Source organism: Eublepharis macularius, chromosome 12, assembly GCF_028583425.1.
Source record: "Eublepharis macularius isolate TG4126 chromosome 12, MPM_Emac_v1.0, whole genome shotgun sequence".
NCBI lineage: Eukaryota > Metazoa > Chordata > Lepidosauria > Squamata > Eublepharidae > Eublepharis > Eublepharis macularius.
The window spans coordinates 58128712-58151369 of record NC_072801.1 but is presented as its reverse complement, the minus strand read 5'-3'; the positions used below and the strand labels follow the sequence as shown (position 1 = coordinate 58151369).

The 22658-nt window shown below is 45.2% G+C and overlaps 2 protein-coding genes across 2 annotated transcripts; one reads left to right on the top strand and one right to left on the bottom strand.

Annotated features, from left to right (window-relative positions):
* The first annotated feature begins 1058 nt into the window (after positions 1-1058).
* LOC129340204 (apolipoprotein B receptor-like) lies at positions 1059-5096 on the top strand. Its single transcript, XM_054994842.1, has 7 exons — positions 1059-1199; positions 1342-1475; positions 1609-1663; positions 1742-1880; positions 2349-3745; positions 3827-4014; positions 4196-5096. The coding sequence occupies exons 1-7, from the start codon at positions 1155-1157 to the stop codon at positions 4257-4259; spliced, it is 2022 nt and encodes a 673-aa protein (XP_054850817.1). The 5' UTR covers positions 1059-1154; the 3' UTR covers positions 4260-5096.
* A 3389-nt stretch (positions 5097-8485) lies between these two features.
* On the bottom strand, positions 8486-13590 carry LOC129340730 (interleukin-27 subunit alpha-like). The gene is made up of 5 exons (XM_054995688.1): positions 13393-13590; positions 12036-12229; positions 10996-11094; positions 8856-9020; positions 8486-8767 (listed from the first exon to the last, which is right to left on the bottom strand). The coding sequence occupies exons 1-5, from the start codon at positions 13403-13405 to the stop codon at positions 8561-8563; spliced, it is 678 nt and encodes a 225-aa protein (XP_054851663.1). The 5' UTR covers positions 13406-13590; the 3' UTR covers positions 8486-8560.
* Between the last annotated feature and the right edge of the window lie 9068 nt (positions 13591-22658).

Genomic DNA, 22658 nt, shown 5'->3' with positions numbered 1-22658 from the left:
TGGGAATTCAGAGAATCTGCTGTACCTTTTATTACAACATTAGTTTGATCTATCAATATGAATTTGACAATTAAAAATATCAAAACAAAACCAGGAAGGGGGAGAGAAAGGATGGTGGGGGGAGGAGTCTTTGGACAATGAAGTTCAATAATCAAAGAGTGGGTTGGAGGAGGGGGGGGAATAGGTGAGACAAACAAAACCAAAAGAAACTTTATGCACAAATAAAACATTGACTCAACAGCAGTTCCAGGAAAAGATCAGGGTAAAGGTGGTCTCCAAAGAATGGGGGGGGGGAGAACCCTTGAAGCAAAAACTGAAGGCAAAAAAATGCATGTAGAACTCCGGGGATAAATCAAAGCAGTATGGGGTCAGAACCGACAGAAAAAAACTGAGTTGAAAACCCCAGAGTTTGAAAATGAGTAGATTGATGAAGAAGCTTCCTCTTAAAGTATCAAAAGCCTTTGTTCTTTTCAAAACAACTTTAAATTTTATTTTGAATACAGATTTCACAGAGCTTTCTGACTTTGTGGCTGCTGTCCTCCAAATCCAGAGGAAATGGGTGTTGCTCTGAGCTAGTTCCTCCCAGGAAACACAAGATGATTAATCTGCATCCAGTAGCTCTTTTCATATTGTAGCAACAATTAAGCTGAGTTAAGCTGGCAACAGTTCTGAGTTTTCTTCTGCGTTACATCCCAATGTTTGCTGTGGCTTCTCTGTGGCAGTGTCCTCTCATGTGGCAAAACGTGACAGGGTTCTCGGTATACATTTATCACAGGCCAGCAAGAGGTAGAGGAAGAATGACTACCAAATTTGGCCTGAGGCAAATTTGGAGGTTCTAGATGGATAAAGCATTTGAGTTACATTGAGGGAAGCATAAATAGTTTTGATGACTAGGAAAATTTCTCAGGGGAGTTTAAACACACACCCTAGACCAGGAGTTGCTACCGACTGCCCACATGTTTGCTCCTCCCAGGTCTTTGTGTTTTTTGTTGTTGTTGTTGTCATTGCATGCTCAGTGATGCAAAAACCTCAGCTTTAACTGTCCGAGGCAGAGAGAGCAAGGCAGAGGATGTGGTCACCAGCTTTTGCAGCATTTACTTCCCTCCCTGAGGAGAAAGAGGAAGCCATTCCTCTCTACCTGACCCAGACGACCGATGGATCTCTTTCAACGGCTGCTGGGGACTCTGCAACAAACTGTGGTGAGACACCCCACCATCAACCAAGCTTGAATGGGATCCAGGACTCCCAAGTTTTTTTGTTTGGGTTTTTTTAGAACGGGTTGTCTGGCTATCCAACTAGATGGTCTGTACTTACTGTTTTACTTCCTCCTTCCATCGTCAGGATTACATTTCCACCTTCACCACCTATCTCCTTGGAGATGAAGCTCATCCGGGGGCAGAACCATCAGGAAGCACTGGGGAAACGGTGCCTCATAGAAGCCACCATGAACATGAAGTGGAAGCGGCACGCTATGGGTAACAAAGTTCTGCAGCCGACATTAACTGATTAGCCTGGAAGGTTTCCTGTGGCCCAGGGGCACAGATGTCTCTGTCAGAATTTCAGCTGTAGCTGGTGTCATCCTTTCTCTTTTCTACCTCTTTTTTGCAGGGATATTTCTCCGACAGGCAATCTAAAGGCCTTTGAAGGTCCACCCATTGCAGAGGTAGGTGCTGGGGGGAAGAGGTAGTGCAAGATCTACTTGTGCTCCACCTCTGACTTGACGAAGGCCCTTCTTTTCCAGATAATCTCACCCAACTGGGAGATCCAGGAAACATCGGAAAAAACCTTTAGTTGTGCTCAGGTGACAGAACCCAGTCTCAGACCTTCCAAACTGCCCTGCAAATACGAGGGGAAAGAAGATGTTGGCCGGAGGCTCTCAGGTGATGGAAAATTCTAGAATGTGCTGAAGTCACACTATAGGGGATGATGGATGATTCCATAGATTGCTCACTGGTTTGTTTTCAACTGGAACACTACCTCCTGATTTGCAGGGAATTTCTGTAGTTATTCAGTGGTGAGGATAATACACTCTGCACAAGAATGTCTCCATCTGGGATGGTTTTATTCCTACATGCCAGGGACAATTCCTGCAGCTTGAATAATGTTCAGAGGCTGAAACCCCTGATAAACTGGCTTAGTCTAAGGACTGGGAGAGAAAAATATACTGGTTGAAAATGGAGGAAAGGAGCTTGTATCCTTAATTTCAGTTTCATGGAGAAGGAGAAAAATGTTTAATGGAGTAGGGGAGAAACCCAGATCTTCAGGTTCTGGGATATTCAAATGTGGAGGGAAAGGAGATGAGGAGACCAAAACCTATTTTACTTTTCTCTTCCCATTTCTCCTCACAGAGCCAGCTAATTTCCTGGCTGATATCCCAAAGCCAAGATCCATGAGAACTGGAAGCATCCAGCAGAGAGACTTGGAAGGTACCTCAGTACCTAGAGGGCTCCATCATTGGGAACCAGAGGGAAGAGCCAGGATGGGGGTTGTTCGGCATGATTTTCTAGAAGAAATGGCAGACATGAAGGATTGGAAACCAGAGAAGCCAGTGGCCGGGGGGCAAGAACAGAAGGAATTAGGAGGGTCAGGAAAGGCTGAGAGACTTTGGCAGAAGGAGGAAGAGGAGACAGAGGGAGATGAGCAAAAGGCACCAGGTGGGGCAGAATCTGAGGAGGAAGAGCAGAGGGGATTGGATGGAGCAGCACAGACAGGAGAATTTCAACAGGGGGTGGCCAAGATGGCAGAAAGCCAGCAACCAGAGGCTGACAGGCAGCTTATAGGAGGGATAAAGATGGAAGACAATCAGAAGAAGGAGCCAGATATTGATGCAGGAAATGAAGGAGTTCAGAAAGCAGTGCCCAACGGTGCAGAGACTGGAGGAGAACAGCAGGGAGGGCGAGGAGGAAAAGCAGAGTCCAGAGACAGCCTTCAGTGGGAGCCAAAAGAAACTGGGACTTTGGGAGTGCGGGATGAAGATCCAAAAGGAGTTGCAGAGAAAAGAGACAGACAGAGGCTGGAAGGGGCTGAGACAGAGGGGCACCAGCTAGAAGGATCTGTGGGGAATGAGAGGACTCGGTGGAGGGAGCAGGAGGAGAACGAGGGAGATGAGCGAGTGGCAACAGTTGCGGAAGAGTCTGTGGTGGAAGAACAGAGGGGAGATGGAAGAGCGTGGTCTGGGAAATTTCAAGAGGAAGTGGCCAAGATGGTGGAGGCCCAGTGGTTGGAGGCTGAGGGGCAACTTGCAGGAGGGGCAGAGGCCGAAAACTACAAGCAGGGGGAGCCAGATATGGAAGCTGAAGGGGCTCTGCAAGCTGTGCCAGATGATGCAGATCAGCAAGCAGAAGCAGAGGTAAGGAGGAAGCTTCATTGGGAGCTGGAAGAGACTTTGGAACAGCATCCAGGGAAAGGGAACAGTCAGCAGCAAGGGCTGGAAGTGGCTGGAGAGAGGGAGGAACGCCAGCATGGGGAGCTCGAGGGACTTGTGAGAATTGAGGTGGAGACTGAAGAGGAAAAGTGGGAGTTGCAAATGGTAGAAGCAACGCTGGAGACGGAACAGCAGACGGATGAGACCTTGTTAGAAACTACAGCTCTTGAAGAAGAGGTAGTAGCAGCAGGGCGGGAAGACCCGGAAGTCGAAGGGCAGGAGCCAGAAGGAACCAAGAAGAACCTGCTGCCTGAACCGATGGGGTGCAATGCCCCTCTTGATGCATGTTGCCTTGCTGGGGCTGGAACCTTTCCAGCTGAGGTAAGCATGACCGAAAGGGAGGAGTGAGGAATGATGGGAAATGGGACTCTAGGGTTTCTCTAACCCATTTATGCTCCTTAGGTCCAATCCCTCGACACAAGCGCCCAGAAGCAACGGGTGCTGCTCCGTCGTAAAAGTTCCATCCGGCGGGCACCCAGCTTGAAGAGACCAAGGCCACCCATGCAGACCCCACCGCTGGAGACAGGCATAGTGGAGAACCCTCCATTTCAACCACCGGCATTGAGCAGGCCAAACCTGAGGCATGCTGGGTAAATATGAATACCCCATATTTCTTGATTTAAAAGGCTTATATTATAACCCTATTTTATTCCAAATGAGGCCCAAAGTGGCAACACCACTCTCAGTGGAGGTAGAGCCAGAATTATTGAAAGTTAGGGCCTAAGACTTCTGAGTTTCATCTCACTTTTCCCATTCTCTTTGACTTCCCAGGTTTGGTCCTGTGCACCCCAACATGATGGCTGAACTGCAGATGCGCCTGCGCAGGCCCAAGTAACCTCACAAATCAGAAGAGTTTGTGGGGTAAAGGATCTGCAAACTCTTCATTGCACCCAGACCCAGCCGCTATGCCCAGGAATTGCAGGAACCAAAACGGAGAGCTACAGGACACAGAAACATGTGTTATGTTAAGTTTTCCAGAGCAAAGGAATAAGAATTGTGTGAAAATAGAAAAGAAAATGCAAGGGAAAAGTGTGTGTGTTCAAGCTGCTCTCACCTGAATGAGACAGTGGAACTGTTTAGCTGTGCAGGTGTCTGCTTACTACCCATCTTCCAAGGGCCTTGTGGTTCCTTGCTTGAGTCTTTTTACATGTTGCAGAATTTCTTTATTATATTTTTCATCCTCCTGTATTGGAGAATCTTGGAAAAAGAGTTCCTTATCCTTTGCTCCATTTGCCTGTGCCTTTCCAGTTCTGGTCCCTACAATGCTTCGCCAGACCTAGCAGCTATATCTATGCAGGGAAGTTGCTATCAGGCATATTGTCCTGGCTATTTTCTTCTAGTCCCTGTCCTGAACACCAGCAAGGAACTGGGAACAGCAGCTCAGCCAAGACAGTAGCTGGAAGACTATGGCAGTCAGAACTGGTTACACAAAGGAGAAAATCCCTGTGAGGGGTTAAAATGTGGTTGGGGAAAGGATTTTCTGGCACCTGGCTGGAGATGGGAAATGGAACTAGACCCTTGAGCTTATTTATAAGATGTTCATGTGTGTATACTCACACAAAGATTTAATGGGATGTCCAGAAGGATTTGTCTTCTGTCCACCTCACTTGAGAGGCCAGTCTGTACTGAGGAAGTTTGTACATTTGTAATATTATTTGGTCTAATAAAATGGTTCTGTCACATGTACTGTGAGGTGTTTTGAAAAACTGTTCTACTGTAGCATAGTGTTTTGATGATCATGTTGTTTAGGGACCAATTTGAGTAGCTATGTTGAGAGCTGCTGTAGCATAGTGGTTAAGTGGTTGGTCTGCAAACCAGCAGTCTGCTGGTTCAAATCCCACTACTGCTCAGCTTTGGATAAACCACACCTTTCAACCCCAGCTCCACAGTGGTATTGTGGGGATGATAATAACACTGACTTTGTTCACCACTCTGAAGTGAGGCACTATTCTGTTGCCCCTTTTGGCAGGAAAGAGATTCATACATCAAATGTGAAAGTTGTATCCCTTTGCCTGGGAAAAGGGCTTCTGTTGAATTGTTGCTTGACATAACCATTGCAAACAATACGGAAATCTTGCACCTAAAAGGCTGTGTCTTTAGTTGCAAACCATTTTGCACGTAGCAATTTACCAGTGTAATTGTAAGCCGAACAGTTGGATTATACATTGGTCTCCCATCTAAGTTAACTAGGAGACTCCAATTGGTGCAAAATGCTGCGGCTCAACTATTATCAGGAGTGCTGGAGCTTGAACATCACTCCCATCCTACAGTCACTCCATTGGCTACCTATCAGTTACTGTGCTCAGTTCAAGGTAATGGTTATTACATACAAAGCCCTTCGTGGCCTTCATCCAGCATGCATATGGGACTGCCTCTCTCCCAATGTTCCTCCACGGTAGCTCCGCTCATCTGAACAGGATTTCTTGCAGGTGCCAGCCTGCACACGGGTGAAGTCAACAGCAGGCCATATATAAGCTTTCTCTGTGGTGGCCCATATCCTGTGAAATTACCTGCCTGAGGAGGTCAGGAGAGCCCCCACCCTTCTGGCTTTCCACAAACAATGCAAAACTGAATTATTCAAAAAGGCCTTTTTTCTCAGCTAAGAGGGTAGCATTGTAGGAAAGGGATCCCAAATTAGTTAGAAACCATAGATTTCACCATTATTTTGCCTTACATATTATCTATTGCTTTTAAATGTCCTACCTCTGCTTTATGTTGTTCAGTGTAAGTCCTAGAATTGATTATTTCTGTTTCAGCAATTCCTCAACCCCATACTGGATCCTTGCTAGTACTACATCTTTGTAAATTTATATTCTTTTACCCCATGACATTGTTTATGGAAATGTTCTTGACACTGTATAGAAATGCCTGCCCTTGTACTAATCTCACACAATGGCCGTTTCCAGACGGCTTACCTGCAGCCGCTCCATGCCGCAACGTCGCGGATCTTGCCGGGGAAAACGCGAAATATCGCGTTTTCTCGCGCGAGTTTTGCGCGACGTCGCGCAAAACTCGCGCGAGAAAACGCGATATTTCGCGTTTTCCCCAGCACGATCCGCGATGTTGCGGCATGGAGCGGCTGCAGGTAAGCCGTCTGGAAACGGCCTATGTAATCTGCCTTGAGTCTCAGTGAGAAAGGCAGAATATAAATAAATAAATAAATAAATTTAAGTCTAGTCTTAGAGACTCAACAGTATTTTTCACAGTATAAGCTTTTGAGAGTCAAAGCTCCCTTCTTCAAATATAGAACTACCTGAAACTATTATAAGCAGAGTTGTACCCTTCTGAGCCCATTGACTTCAATGGACTTTGAAGGGTATAACTCTGTTTACTGGGAATTTTTGCAACAGTATGAAATATGTATGCCAGGTCTACAGAAAACCATGCATCTGCCTGCATGTGGCACGTAGGACTGATCTACAGACTATTCCTGGCTGTACCTTCTCTTTTACTTTCACGTTCCTTACTTACTTGATTTCCTCCCTAATATCCCCTCTGTAATTTTCCCTTACTGTGGCTAATAGCAGCTTGGGTTGGGGGGTGGTTTCTAGCGGAGAAATGGTATCTGTGGAGAGGAGTTACGCTGTTCTCCCTCAAAGACATAGTCCAGTTACCTTTTAATGTTAAAGAAAGCATCCAGAGATCGAATATGGATCTCCTACACAGGGATGGAAGGCTGCCCAAGCAGATCCAATAACAGCGAGTCGGCAAGACTGGTACCGGAGGAAGACTGCATGGCCTGTGCCCCAGGGTCTGGGTGCAAGGTGGGCTGGATCACACATAATGTGAAATTTGGCCCTCAGTTTACACTTTTGAAGGAGAAAGTGTTTGTTAATCTGAGAGCTGGTATGGCTATAGTGGTTGGAGTGTCAGATTAGGATCGGGGGGGGGGGGTTCACATCGTTTTTTCTCATTGGTTCTGGCCCCATATTGCTTCGATTTATTCCTTGAGTTCAACATGCATTTTTTTGCCTTTAGTTTACCTTTAGTTTTCACAACTTTGCACTTGGGAGCTATTGTGCTCCAAGGATGGAGAACGTCTCTGCTGCCCCTCCCTAGTCCCACACTTCAGATAGCAAGGCCAAGTAGTTGTGGAATTTTTTCAGAGATCAAAGTTAGGGGTTTTCCGCATAGGTTTTTTCCTTCGGCTCTGGCCCATGCTGCTTTGACATCCCTTGATTTCTACACGCATTTTTTTTTGTCTTTAGTTTTCCCTTGGGTTTTTTCCAGTTTTTTTTAGACCACTTTTACTCCACCTTTTTTCTGAAAGTCGAGTTTGGGTTTATTTTTTTCCTCAAACATTTCTTTCGATTTTGTTTGTTTCCCACCCACTTCCACCTACCATTATAATAACAGGTGCACCAGGTTCTCTGAATTCCAAGCTTTCATTTTTTAAAAGTTAGCCCTTTCCTTTGTGGAGATATAAGGAAAAAGGCATATCTCTGCATGGGACTTTATTTTTTTTTAAAAGCTGGGAATACAGAGAACTGGCAAAAGCCCTGGTGGCCTGGGGGTAGGGGGGGTGACCACTTTTGGCCTCAGAAAAAGCAGTGCTGCCTGAAAAGCACATAGCCACTGCTGGTGTGGGCCCCGTCCCAACAGAGGTCAGTTTGCCCCATGGGTGTCAGCCTCTGCCCCCTGGCTCTGGGTCAGCCCAGACAGAGCTCTCTGGTTTGGATTGGGTGGGAGGATGGACTTAGGTGTGGATGGTGGAGCCTCTTTCCTTTCAGGCTTCCCCATGCAAAGACTTCTCCATGTATTCATATTCAGTCTTTTTGAAAATTCAGCCCTTATATTGATCTATCTATCTATATAAGCATGTTCAAAAAATAAAAAGCGGGTGCTGCGACTTCACTGATGATGCCACCGATGACAACAGCGCCCTCCCTTGAAAATCCTGATTATTTAAGGTACGTGGAGAACAAAACAAGTAGTATTTCCCAATCCATTTTATTGACAAAATAAATTAAAATTGTTTGTGTGTTTTTAAAAAATAAATACATATAAATTAAATATTTTAGATAAGAAGTAGAACACATTCATAAATTATAAAAAGGAGGAGAGCGATCCTGGATACCAGGATGCCAGCATTTCCTGTCAGGTGCGTGTAGAGGGGTGTTAGAATGTGGGATATCGTTACTCCAATGTCGCAGGAAGGGATTTGGCAACTCTAGTCCGCAGCAGTAAGAAGTCCCGCACAATGCGGCAGAGGAGGTTCTTGAGGGAGCGTAAGACAAGGTTCACTTCCAGGCGGTTTCTCCATTGGCTCTGGTGCTGAACGATTTGAGGGGGCTTGAGCGTGGGTTCCAGATGGGCTTGAGAGGGCATGCCCCAAAGCGACCTCTGTGGAGAGCATTAGAAGATGAGATGCTGCATCAATCAGCGTCTGGAGCCACCTCCCAACCATGTGCCAAAGAGCAAATAGGCCCACCTGGTACTTCACGTGATGACTCAGATCTCGGAGATACCAGCCAAGCTCTTCAAACTGAGCGGTGAATTTGGAATCTTCTTTCATTGCCTCGTAGTCCTTCAGTTGCTGCATTAGCCCCCGATAGAACAATAACATCTTGGCCACGTGGGACAGGCGCTCATCATTCTGGGGAAAAAAGCAGGGCCAGAAACCAAACTAGGTGTATTGCCTCTTTCCTCTGATTTCTTCTTCAGAGGCAGAGAAAGAACCTGCCTCCTAGCCAGTAAGTTGGGATGCGAACGGCCAAGAAAATATTGTGGAATTCTAGTGATGCTTTTCACCCACATTAATAATCGTTGGCATTATGAAAAGATTACAGGAATTCTAGCAAAAAGCGTAATCCTCCTTGATCATCACTGTCAGCCTTTACTGATCTAACATCAGTGCATACATTATGGAGAACACAGGCTGTGGCCCCTGTGTCCTAACTAGAGTTTCCAATCGTCAGGTGGGGTCTTGAGATTTTCAAGAATTACAACTGATCCCCAGACTATAAATATCAGTTATCCTGGAGAAAATGCCTGCTTTGGAGAGTAGACCCCATGGCTTTATACTCCCTGAAGCCACTTCCCTCCTTAAACCCTTCCCTCCCAAGGCCCCACCCCCAAATCTCCAGGAATTTCCTATTCTGGAGCTGACAACTCTAAGTGTCACATGTGTGTTGCAGGTTGACCTCAATTCCTGCATGCACAACTCCCAATTTAGATTATAACTGTGGCATATACGGAGTAGGATTAGTCTTCACCCATTCCCCTGTGCTGTTTTCCCAACCAGCAATGGCCCTGGTGGGGTGCACTTTTTAGCCCATTGGGGAAATCCACATGTACATGCACTACCAGTTTCTGCAACAGACCAAATAGCACCCGCTCAGACTGTTTCAAGTCAGATAATTGGGGGGGGGGTGGCTGAAGCCCCTTCCCCATGCATGCCACAGTCATAATCTAAATCAGGCACGCACACCAGGAAACTGGAGAGGACCTGCAGCTCAGTACATAGGATGGGGACCCTGCCTGGACCCCTCCTGTGCTCTAAGAATTGGCTGTTCTGCTCTCAGGCTGTATATTGATCATGGTTTCTTTGAAGCACGGGGAATAATTTCCTCTTTACTAGCTTTGGTAGCTTGATAACTAGAGAAATAAAATATATGGGGGTTGGATTTTGGCTACACCACAGAAAGGGGTGTTTTGCTCCATTTCTTAAATCCTGAATTGCAGCCAATACTCCATGTCCTATATATACCATTCAGGTAGTGAAATTAGCTACAAGAGGTTGCCAGTAGTTCTGGAATTCCTAAAGGAATGCACATTTTTAAAAGGCTACAAGAGCAATATCCTTTTACATGAACAACACCAATGGTAATAACAATAATGATTTTTAGATTTTTTAAAACAATTCCAAAAGTGATAAAGAAGGAAGAGGGGGATGTGGCTGAATGCTATTTAATGAGCACTACTAACCAATATGTTTTTTGTGACCGTTCGACACAAATGTACACAGGTTTGTTGCGAAATTGCCATTCACAAAGAATGGTTTAAACTTCTCTAGGGTATGATTCAAAATGCTGTGAAAATGCACAGAATAGTTTCAATCAGAGATCATGGTGAGATGTAAACAAATGGCAAAAAGGTCTCTTAATAGTTACTGTCTGTATACAGCTTTAGAAAACTTTAGTTCTGTGAGAGCCAAGCTACAAGTGACGAATTACACTTGCCTGGCAAGTGAACAAACTCACGTGTATTCCTCCCTGTTCACTTGCCATTCACTTGGCTCTGAGAGAGGCTGGGGATCTTTCCCTGTGAGGGGTTAAGAGGAACCAAAAGCCATGGATTTTAAACTGGTATAAGACCAATATAAGTTGATAGTAAAGAGATACCCTTTAGGTTCCTTTGGTCTTCCCTTTCCACCTACAGAATTAACAGAGTAGTCCTAGTCCTTAGCAGTCATTCCCATGGGATAAACCCTAGAAGGATTCTGTGCAAACCTACTTAGGATTGCTCTTTGAGTTTAGTAGTTCTGGCTCACAGCCCACTATAAACAAATTCACTGAAGGCAAAACACACATCTTCCATCCCAAACTTTCTCAAAGTCCCCATCTTCTTACCGAAAGAGAAATCCATGAGCTGAAGTTGAGGCTGACTGAGGGAAGGTCCTCTGAATGCGGTACAAGAGTCAGCTGGGCCCCAGACAGACGAGCAGAGAGCTAGAGAAAAAAAAGAGAGCATGAATCAAAGTAGATCACCAACTTTGCAATTAACTGCTTTTCCTGCGTCTTAAAAAATGCACATTTTGAAGGAAAAATGGCACGGGGCAGGTTCCTCAGACACCATATTTATGAGGAATAATTAGCATTTCCCCTATAAAGCTGGTGTTGTACTAGCATTGCCAGGTACCCCTCACCTCCCGTTGGGAGGGTGGAGTCCCTGGCATTTACCTTGGCCCAGGCATGAGATCATCTCTTGCGCATGCGCAAAGCACATGCGTGCCCCAGAGCCAGCGTGATGATGTCACTTCCAGAAGTGACATCATCATGCCGCCCGTACAAGTGCTCCTGCACTCTGCACAGGGCCGATTCAGCCTGTTTGGGGCCCAAATCAGCTCCACATGAAGCACGAGATCGCTCCCATGGGTGGCGTGACAACATCACTTCCAGAAGTGACATCCCTGCGCCAGCTGAGAGCACGCGTGGCACGCACTCCTGAAGGGCCTGCCAGTGGTGAGCAAGCTCCAGGAGCTTGCCCCCTCCCACCGATCACTGAGTGATTGGCGGATGAGGGGGCAAATCTCTAGGAGTTTGCCTGCCATTGGCAGGCACCTGGCACCCTGTGTTGTACACTTCACAAATGTCTAGCTTAACAGACTAAGAATTTGCTAGCTCTGTACCTGAATCTCACATAGATTGATTTTTTAAAAGTTTTAGGACAACAGACTTTTCAGAAGTCAGACCATATAGATTGTTCCCCTTACTGTTTACATGGAAGAATCTTCCAATAGTCTCACGTGTATTGTAATTGTTGACAAATTGGTTAAGCAGCCAAAAACAATTGTTAGAATAAGCTATGACTTCCTTTAGATTTTTGTCCTTTTAGAAAATATCCAGTTCCTAACTTGGTGTTGGGCTGTGGTGGCTCAGGGGATACTTACATAGTTCCGTGTAAGGATGCGTATTTTGCAGAGGATTTGCCGAGAGATTTTTAAGCTGATGCCAAATTCTTTCTGCAGTTTCACTTGCCCTGGAGGGGCAGTCAGTCCCGAGCCCTTCTCCTCTTGGAGCCCAGTTGGGGCAGTAGCAGCAAAGAAGAAGAGATTGGGAAGAGTCTGGAGAAAGAGCACTGCACCTGAAAGAAGACCCACAGAGTCAATGCAAGCAGCAACAGAGTGGACGCTTGGGTATCTTCAGATCAGGAGTCAAGTGACCATATGAAGTTGTCTTGCACCAAATCAGCCGGTCCACCTTGCTCAGTGTTTCCTATTATGGCTGGTGATACTTCTTCAAAGTCTCAAGCAGAGAAAGGTCTTTCTCAGCACCTGAGGTCCTTTTTTAACCAGAGATAGCAAGGCTTGAACCTAAAGCTGTTGGCATACAGACCATGTGCTCTACCACTTGGCTACAATCCTTACTTTGTTATGGCACCCAAAGCTATTGTAAAAGTGCCTATCATAACAGAAGAAAGGACGGCAGTTTATTTCCCATAGTTTCTGCTGCGTCATTTCTGTGGACACAGAAATTATCCAAATTTTGACTTGTACGCCCGTTTATGGTTGTCTCGGCTGTAGCAGTGGGGAAACCTGTTTAAGGGAGATTTTGGTGGCCATCCTGATCCCTGAAATATTTTCGGTGCCTTCAGAGACTTTTCCAGAGGGGCTTCAGTTTATTGCTTGAGAAAAATGCCTTTGAGGTATTAGTAGGAGAAAGTTGCAGAAAATGCACAGCTGGATAATGCTGCTGGGCCAGAACTAGCAGGGAAGATGAAGCAGGGCTTTGAAAAGGCAACGCAGAACACCACAGTAGCGCAGAAGCTCAAGTGCTGGACTCAAACAGGAAATAGCCAAGTTCAGGTTGCGCTTCTTGAGTAATATTGGGCAAGTCATTAATTCTCTCAGACTAACACACCATACAGGATAGTTGTCAGGATATTCAATAACAAATAAATCTACAAAGATCTCCAGATATAGCCCCGATTTTTCCTTTCCCTGGTGGTAAAACATAATAAACAAAATAATTGGCCATTTGCTGGTCTTTACTGGTATCCCAAACCTGCAACCCAATGGAGTCTGTCCCACCCTGGAATGGCAGGGATGTTCCCGATGTTCCCACTCTTTCCCACTTGGATGTCTTCCCTGTATTACCCCATAATCACAAACCGCAGTTTCTCAGTAAGTGGCATCACATCTCAGTAAGTTTGCTTCCCTTCAGTGTTGATCCTGAGGTAGCAGTGCCAAGGACCATACTGAAGGGCCAAAGAATCCAAGAAATGTAAAAGTGGCCCATCTTTCTTACCCCACAGGCGCATCTTGAGGCTTTCTGATTAGTGGGGTCTCTGTCTGTCTGTCCAAGAAGGGAATCTCTGGCTTCACAGTCCATCTTGGGGACCTTTTTATGTCCGGTGGGTTTCATTTTCACTGATGACAAAATGTCCCAAATTACAGCTGTGCGATTCTCGTCCTTAGCCATAGAGCTGAAACAATTGAGTTTCTAGGGACTCCCACCCTAGAACAGGTTTCGGGGGAGGGAGCTGAGAAGGATCAGAGCTACTGAGTTCGGCTGCTTCCTCTTTCTGAAAGAGAAAAGGAAGCCAAAACTACTTCATAGAGAGGGCTCTTCGACTAGCCACGTGATGTGGGATGTCCCCTCATCCTGCTGTGTCTTCTCAGGCTTGGGCTTTTCCAGTGCTACGTACGTCCCTTGCATTTTTTTTTCTGCTCTGGTTTCTACTGATCTACTTCCTCTCAAAATACAATTCAGGCAGAGAGTATTATGAAAAGAAACTGTTCTGCCCATTGCAGTACGTAGTTGGGACAAGAGGACAGAAAGTCAGCATTGGTCAGCATTCAACAACATCGGCTGTCAGTAAGCTCCTAGGTTTAATTTGAGCTGCTGGTTGTAACTTTTAAAAACTTTAAATAGTTTAGGATTACAGTATCTCTAGGATCACTGACAGGCCTGTCCAGATACTGAGATCATTATTAGAGGTCCCTCTACATGTCTTCCTGCTGTGAGAAATATGGTGTGTGACCTTGAGGGAAGAGGATCTATCCTGTATTAGTGCCACAGCTTTGGTAATCCCTCTCGAGGAGTGTGTCATCTTAGCTGACATTTTATTGAATACTTTAAAGTTTTTTTTAAAAAATAATAATAAAATAAAATAAAATAGGACTTTTACTGGTACTTTTATTGCCCTATATGAACTTGACAACTGGAAACGGTTTAATGGCTGTATCTAGTTTTAAATTTTAACGATTTGACCATGTATCTAGTTTTAAATTTTAATGCTTTTGACCATGTCACATCAATTTTATTCAAACTTGTGTTTCTGTTCTGTTTGTTGTTTGTGACTTGTAATGGCCTATGGCTGTATACAATAAACCTATCTATCTATCTACTGGTGATACTGTGGTATAGTACTTGAGGCTAGTTTTTATGTCTTTTGATGATAGTGGTTATTTATTTATTGTCCACCTTTCTCACTGAGACTCAAGACGGATTAGATCATGTAAATCAGTACAATCAATAGGATGAGGAAACGTCTAATAAACAATGTAGTAAGACTAGGATTGCAGAAATCTGAAACAAGGCATAAATATTAAACATGACATGCTAAACAATACAAGAAATGGTATCACCGAAGTAGAAATACGCCCTGACCTAGATAGCCCAGGTGAGCCTTATCTCATCAGATCACAAGCAAAGCAGGGTCAAGCATAGGTTAGTAATTGGATGGGAGACTTCCAATGGAGACCAGAGTGGCAGAGACAGGCAATGGCAAACCACCTCTGTTAGTCTCTTACCATGAAGACCCCACCAGGGGTTGCCATAAGTCAGCTATGACTTGACAGCACTCTCCTCCACAAGGAGTAATATAATACAGTGAGAGCAAGATAAAAACATACAGCAACAGATAATACGCAGTTCTGTCACCTCCGCCAAAACATCTGCCTGAATCATTCTGTTATAATGCAGCTCTATTACTATATAAAAATTGTAAACAGTCACGTTTTACATAGTTTAGTAGTGATTTAAATGGAGAATGGTTGGTGACGTTTGCTGGCATGTTTTTTTTTTAAATGTGATTGCAGTTTTATGGCTCTGCTTAAGTTGTTGCAATGCCTCCATAGTACTATAGTATAATCAGGGGTCATTTCATAGAAAAAGAGCTACAGGAACTCATTAGCATAACTCAGTAGCATAACTCAGTAGCATATGCCACGCCCCTTGACATCACTGGAAGTGATGCCAGCAAAACACAGATTTTTAAAAATAAATGTTGCAAGTGCACACTTTACTTCTGGGGAGGGGGAACATACAGTAACAAGAACAGGAGTGCTTTTCTAGACAGATTAGAGCTCACAAAGCCAGCAAAACACATACTGGGGAGGTGGGGAGATATACTCACCACCGTTTGGAGGCCCACAGGAATGCCAGTGCAGCGGTGGTGGCTGGCTGCAGGCCGCCTCAACCAGACTGCAGGCCAGGAGGATGGGCCACGCAGGCTGCAGTGCTAGTGGCTGATCGTGAGGCCTGCTCCAGAGGCCAGCGGCGGCCGCACACTACCTCAACCGCCCTGCAGGCCAGGAGGACGGGCCGTGCAGGCCGCAGTGGCGGCGGCTGACCACGGGGCCTGCTCCGGGTGGTGATGGGGTGCTGCTGCTGCCGCTGCTGCCTGCTGGAGGGAGGAAAAGGAATCACGTGGGCAGGGCCACCACCCACGTGATCTCTTTTCAGAGGTTCCGCTGGAACGGCGTTCCGGCGCGTTCCCCCTCAAAATGAGCCCTGGGTATAATATATTATACCATATATTAGATACCATATAATATACCATGTGTTATAGGAATAAGTAATTACAATGTTTACTAGTATCATGTGCTTTGAAACTGATGTTTGAATTGTGTACTATATATTTTTGATTGTCTGCCCTCATTGTCAGACCAGGATGGCCTCATTACCATATTTTCACTACTTGCATTAAATAACATTTGGAGTATAATTGTATTACACATTTACTTTGTTGTTGTATTTCATTTGTATTTCATTGATCTATATTTTATTTATTCCCTTTGATATTTGCTTTAATTAGTCTGTCACAGAGTAGTTTTCTTTTACCCTACCTGCTCAAAACTCCTTGCTCCTGGGTTGTTTTAATGTCTGAACCCACTTCTGCTGCAGCTATAAAGGTTAAGTTGCTATGCTTACTATTGGCCTTTCACCGAGCTGGCTTTCTCCGCAGTCACTAGGGGTGTCAGGCCCCTGGCAACCAGTGAGAAACTTACCGTGCTGGGGCCGGCCTTCACAGATGATGTAATGATGTCATTAACAATGTGTTGACATTACTACCCATGTACCCAGAAATGATGTCAGTGTGTCACCGGGGATGCTTTAGCATTTGGTCACAACTCTATGGTTTAACCAAATGCAAGAGCTTCCCTGGTGATATGCTGATATCACTTCTGGGCACACAGGAATTGACATCAGAGTGTTGGGATGTTGACATCAGAGTGTTGGGATGTTGCCTGATTTTTGGGGGGGGGGGCTTCAAGAGGACAATCGGCATCAGAGTTTTGTTTAGGCTTCTTAAAGCAGCTGCTGTAGCAGGAAGCCATCTTGTAGAAGATGGTTTCATAATACAACAATCACTTAAGCTTATGTTCATCATTGGTCTTCCTGTGCAGTCCCACATGGGACTGTACGTGTGCAGGCCTGCCGATACCAGAGATTTTCTAGGGGCACCCTCTCCTCCCAGCACGCATGTGCAGCCATTTCCTGCCAAAATGGCACCTAAGGCGGTGGGGCACCCCCGGCTACCCTCAGTTCCTCTTTTGCCACCGTCGCAGGAGGTTCTAGATTGTCTTCATCTTTCGACTTGGATAAGTACTCTTTCTTCTTACTGAAAAATAATGTCCGAAAAAGCTTTATTTAAGTGACGTGTCACCTGCACTAGAAAAATGACTTGTTCTGACGGTCATTCAAACTGCCTTTTTTGTCTGGGTGAAACCCACAATACCCAGACAATACTGCTGAATGTTTACGCCCAAGGAGAGGGCAGAGAGATCAGGCAGATTACAGGCCTCTTTGTGGCAGAAAACTAAGTGGCTATGGACCTCCCAGCAAAGGCAGAAACACCTGCCTCGTCCAGTGTTCTTTACCACGTGGATCCGAAAACGGGTAGGCCGAAGACTCCCCGCTGTTCTTCCCTATCCACTTCAGAGGGCCAACCTCAATTGAAACCATCACCCTCGGAACCTAGGGATACTCAGAACCGCAGTGCCTCAGAACCATTGGTTCCAACGGGAGCTTCGGATCTGACCCCATCAGGTTCTAAGAATCCTAGAAGTTGAACATCTTTGGTGGCCCGTGAAACACCTGCCTTTCCGACCCCAACTCATTCCATTGCTCAGTCACCTTGGATCCGAGTCAACCATCCTTCGGATCTGAAGGACCCAGAGAGAACGTCGGAACGGACCACTACCAGTGGCCCCCAAGAAAGGGAAGAAACGCCATATGTCTAAGAAAGACAAGGCAGCTGCTGAATCTACCTCCCTCCCGACAGGTGAGTCAACCCAATCAGTCGGAACTGAGCCGTTGAGTAAGAAAACGGAAGTAACCAAGCCACCACACCTCAGAACGAAGTGCCTCTGTATCCTCAAGAAACTATCAGAGGTGTTTTGCCATTGCCTGCCTCTGCAATAGGGTTGCCAGATCCAGGTTGGAAAATACCTGGAGATTTTGGTGGTGAAGCCTGGAGAGTGCAGGGTTTGGGGAGGGAAGAGACTTCAACATGGTATAATGCCACAGAGTCCACCCTCCAAAGCAGCCCTTTTCTCCAGGTGAACTGATCTCTGTGGCCTGGAGATCAGTTGTAATTCCAGCTCTCCTGCTACCACCTGGAGGCTGGCACCCCTACTCTGCCACCTTGGTCTTCGTTGGAGGTCTCCTATCCAATTATTAACCAATGCCGACCCTTCTTAGCTTCTGAGATCTGATAAGATTTGGCTCTTTTGGGCTATCAGGTCAGGGTACCACGTGCATGCTGAACACCATTTTTGAGACACTCTCCTATCGCAAGGGATAACCTATACGGGCTTTTTTGTTTCTTTTTGGTTTTGTGTGCCACCATTATTGCTGGTTTTGGAAGGCTTCATTTTTGATCCTGCTGTTGAGGAGTCCTTTGCCTCTTTTCCATGCTCTTTTCATGCCATTCATAGACCATTTTAATGCAATTTTAAAGTCATTCATAAAGTTGAAAAGCAGCTGCATTTTAATGGGGGAAAATTGGGTGAGAACAAACAGAGAAAGTGTGAAAGTCATGGAATAATTTCTCAGAAGAGAGAAGCAAAATCAGAATGGGGATATTTAATTCAAACCAGCAAGCTTGCAAAATTTGCTCTCATCCCTAGTAGCCATCGTTACTAGCTAGAGACGGCGGTGTGTGTGTGTGTGTGTGTGTGTGGGAGGGGTTGGATTCTACCATTCTGCTCAGCTACATGCAGGGCCTTCCTCCCAGGAAAGAAGCTCTTCCTTTAGAGGAAAGTTCCTTCAACGAGAGGAAGGAAGGGCCTATATTTAGCTGAGTGGCGTATTGGATCCAACCTATTTCAGAGATAAAGAAACTTTCTAATATATGGTTTCTGAGGTTACTCAGAAACAACAGGTCACTTGAAAATTTGTAGAGCCCTCCCACCCCCCAAACAAGTTCATGAGGCCATCTCCTTACTAGGTGCTTACAGCAACTGTGCATAAGGCAGAATATGTGCATTTTCAAGAAACAAGACCTCTTTAATTGGCATGGTGCCTATTTACTTAGGAGGCTGACGATAAAAATGTGTGCTTAAACAATGTATTTGTGCTTAACACTGACATGAACCTAGCATCACATCTTCTTGGATGACACACCTGTGAGAAACATTGCGTACCTGAGTGTGCAAGCATGCACATGCTCACACACACAAGCTCTCCATTTAACATGGAAAAATTGGTTCATGATCATGAACCGATCTGCTCTGCAATAGATCAATATCTGAGGTTGGTTGGCTCTGTGGCTAGATGCAGCTTGCATAAACATCCTGTGCTTCACAAATGCATTTCCCAAAATAGAGAGTTATAGGCAAAGGCTGATTCAACCAAGGTGGGGGGCGGCCAGGGTTTACATGGCGGTCATGTTGTTGGTGTGATGGTCAATTCACACATGCAATGGAAATTCTGTAGAGCACAAGATAATCTGTTTTTTTACCATTATTAACCAAGGTTTCCCTTTCATACCAGATGTACATTGCACACACACACACACACACACACTGTTGTCATGCTGCTACCATGATATTCTGCCCATCCTTTAAAAAAAATCAGCGCATGCGTAGCAATGTTTGAGAATAGTGCAATTATACACTGCAGCACAGAATAAGACACTGGGGTCAGTTCCCCTCCCCTTAATCTTTTTGTGTAATGAATATGTTTCTCCCTATATCTGAGCACCCTTTCAGCTCTGCCCTAGCCAAGATACTAGCTAGTCCCCTCCCCACCAATCTCACTGGTTGTATATAGCTGTAGTATGATATAGCCCTGACCCTACAGTTGCCAACTTTGGGCTGGGAAATTTTTGGAGACTTGGGGAGGGGAAAAGCCTGGGAAGGGGCTTCAGTGGGGCATAATACCATAAAGCCACCCTCCAAAGCTGCTGGGGGAACTGATCTTTGAGCCTGGAGATCAGTTGTGATTCAAGATTCCCAGGCCCCACGAAGGTGGGCAACCCTACCTGATCTTCAGTTTAGGCAATTTACTGTGAAAATGCAAAGGAAAGAGGTGTTTCATTTCATTCAAACAGAAGGTGCACCTTCCTTTTTGGATACAAGGAAAAGATCATCCTGACAACAACATGCTACGAAACACATTTTTTCCTATTTCTTTTTAAACAGAGGGGGGGTTTTGTGTGGAAAGAACGGGTGGTTCACAATATGTGCAGGAATGGAGGACATCATGTGGACATGGAGGGGTGGGGGGGACTAGAGTTTCCAGCTCCAGGTTGGGAAACTCCTGGAGATCTGGGGGGAGTGGAGCCTGGAGAGGGTGGAGTTTGGAGACGGGAGGGACATCAACAGGGTATAAAATCCCAGAGTCCACCCTCCAAAGAAGCCATTTTCTCCAGGGGAACTGATCTTTGTGGCCTGGAGATCAGTTGTAATTCCGGGAGATCGCCAGCCCCCACCTAGAGATTGGCAACCCTACCTGGGGATCATAGTGGAAACGGGAAAGCAAGAAACGTCCATTCTTCTTGCTGATTTCTGTTTATGCTACTTTGGATCCAAGCTACTGTATGACTACCAGATCCCAGATCGCGGGCCTATGGAGTAATTAGTTTGAGTTTGGGTTTCCTTGTCGCAAAGACCAAAAAGAAAGTCTGGGTCTGGACGTGGTTTTTTTGGGTTTATAATTGTTACATGACTTGCTCTGGCCTATTGTTCTAGTCACATGTTTTGTCTGCTTCTTCTGGCAGCTTACACAATAATACCTTTCTTCAGATTGAGAGAAACAGTAGCCATTGAGAGAAACAGTAGCCATAACTGAACAATGAAGATCAATCAATATAAGCAAACTGCAATTTGCATTATTTTGTATTGACAATAGAATAATGTAGACAAAAATGTTCTTTTATTTATTTTCTTCAGAGGTGCACATTATCTCCTGAATCAATTAGACTGAGGAATACCTTCTTAACAGCTCAGTCCTATGGGGGAGTGGGTATTTTAAAGAGGTGCCAGAACGCCGTTCCGGGGCATTCCAGCTCAAAAAAAGCCCTCATGTGCTGTCAAGTCGCTTCCGACCTATGGCGACCCTATGAATGAAATACCTCCAAAACGTCCTATCTTTAACAGACTTGCTCAGATCCTGCAAAATGGAGGCCATGGCTTCTTTTATTGAGTCAAGCCATCTCATTTTAGGTCTTCCTCTTTTCTTCCTGCCTTCCACTTTTCCTAACATTATTGACTTTTCCAGAGAATCTTGTCTTCCCGTGATGTGATCAAAGTACGATAGCCTTAGTCTTGTCATTTTAGCTTCTAAGGAGAATTTAGGCTTGATTTGATCTAGTACCCACTTATTTGTCTTTTTGGCCATCCATGGTATCCACAAAACTCTCCTCCAGCACCACATTTCAAATGAATTAATTTTCTTCCTCTCAGCTTTCTTCGCTGTCCAACTTTCACATTCGTACATAGTAATGGGAAATACCATAGTTTGGATTATCTTGATCTTGGTTCCCAGAGAGACATCTTTATCTTTAAGGATCTTATCTAGCTCCCTCACAGCTGCTCTTCCAAGTCTCAATATTCTTCTGATTTCTTCATGGCAGTCTCCCTTTTGAGACGAGCAAAAGAAAATCTTAATTTCAATGTCTTCATTGTCAACTTTAAAATTGTGTAATTCCTCAGGAGTCATTACTTATTCTTCTTGATGTTCGGATGTATCTTTTGTGGTTTTTATTCTGTTGATTGACTGTTATATTGTTTTATGTGTTTACAACTTCCTATTGCTGTTAGCCGCCTTGCATTTATGGGAATAAAATAACGCATAGCGTATGAAGCTGCCTTATGATCCTGAATCAGATCATTGGTGCAAGAAGGTCAGTATTGTCTACTCAGACTGACAGCAGCTCTCCAGGGTCTTGTGTAAAGGTCTTTCACACATCACTTCCTTCCTGCACTTTTCAACTGGAGATGCCAGGGGTTATACCTGGGAGGCATCTGCATGCAAAGCAGAGGATCTTTAGAGTCTCCAGCAGAGTTCTTTCACATCACCTACTGCTTCGTCCTCTTAACTGGAGAAGCTGAGGATTGGACCTGGGGCCTTCTGCATGCAAAACAGAAGACCTTCCACTGAGATGAATAGTGTGTTCTATCTGATCTGGTATGAGTTTTCCACCTGTGGTTCTCTAGCTGTGTCTACTCAGGATAGAAAGGATGGCAAGGAGCAAGATGCAAGTGTTTCTACGGAGTTACCATCCAGGCTCTCAAATGTATTTATTTATTTTATTCGATTTATATTCCACCCTCCCCACATCCGCAGGCTCAGGGCGGACTACAATTAATGCAGTAGTGTAAAATACATATAACTTTAAAATCAGTAAAACTTAAAATATTTAAAAAACACACAACAAAACAATGCAGCAGCAGATTTTAAGGACATATAGCAGCAGATTTCTCCAGCGACCACCGCCTAACCACCTCCAGAAATATTTGGCAAAGGCTAGGTGGTATGGGCACAGCTTCCTCTAGGTGACCGGCAGGGAGGCCCAGAGGCATCAACCATACGCGTCAACCAAATCCCCAAGAGGCACCTGGAAACCCATTGGACCCATCAGTCTCTGGAGCAGACCATTCTAATGAGCCCCCCACCTGGTGGAGGGAGGTGGGCATTGCACAGGGTTGCCATTTTCCTGCCCCCAGTGGACATTCCCTGGCTAATTTGCTCACTTGCCTGCTGAGCTGATACTGATGGTTGCAGCAGGAGAAAGTGAGGGAGGGGTTGTGAGTCCGAAACTAGAAATGACAGACAATGCT

What these genes read in the sequence shown, in the direction of transcription:
- LOC129340204 (XM_054994842.1), top strand. Translation starts at nt 1,155, where the DNA reads ATGGATCTCTTTCAACGGCTGCTGGGGACTCTGCAACAAACTGTG. An exon ending in GGACTCTGCAACAAACTGTG is followed by an intron (nt 1,200 to 1,341) that starts GTGAGACACCCC and finishes TTCCATCGTCAG; the next exon opens with GATTACATTTCCACCTTCAC. An exon ending in AAGGTCCACCCATTGCAGAG is followed by an intron (nt 1,664 to 1,741) that starts GTAGGTGCTGGG and finishes CTTCTTTTCCAG; the next exon opens with ATAATCTCACCCAACTGGGA.
- LOC129340730 (XM_054995688.1), bottom strand. An exon ending in GCATCCTTACACGGAACTAT is followed by an intron (nt 11,095 to 12,035) that starts GTAAGTATCCCC and finishes TTTTTTCTCTAG; the next exon opens with CTCTCTGCTCGTCTGTCTGG. An exon ending in GCTCATGGATTTCTCTTTCG is followed by an intron (nt 9,021 to 10,995) that starts GTAAGAAGATGG and finishes TTTTTTCCCCAG; the next exon opens with AATGATGAGCGCCTGTCCCA.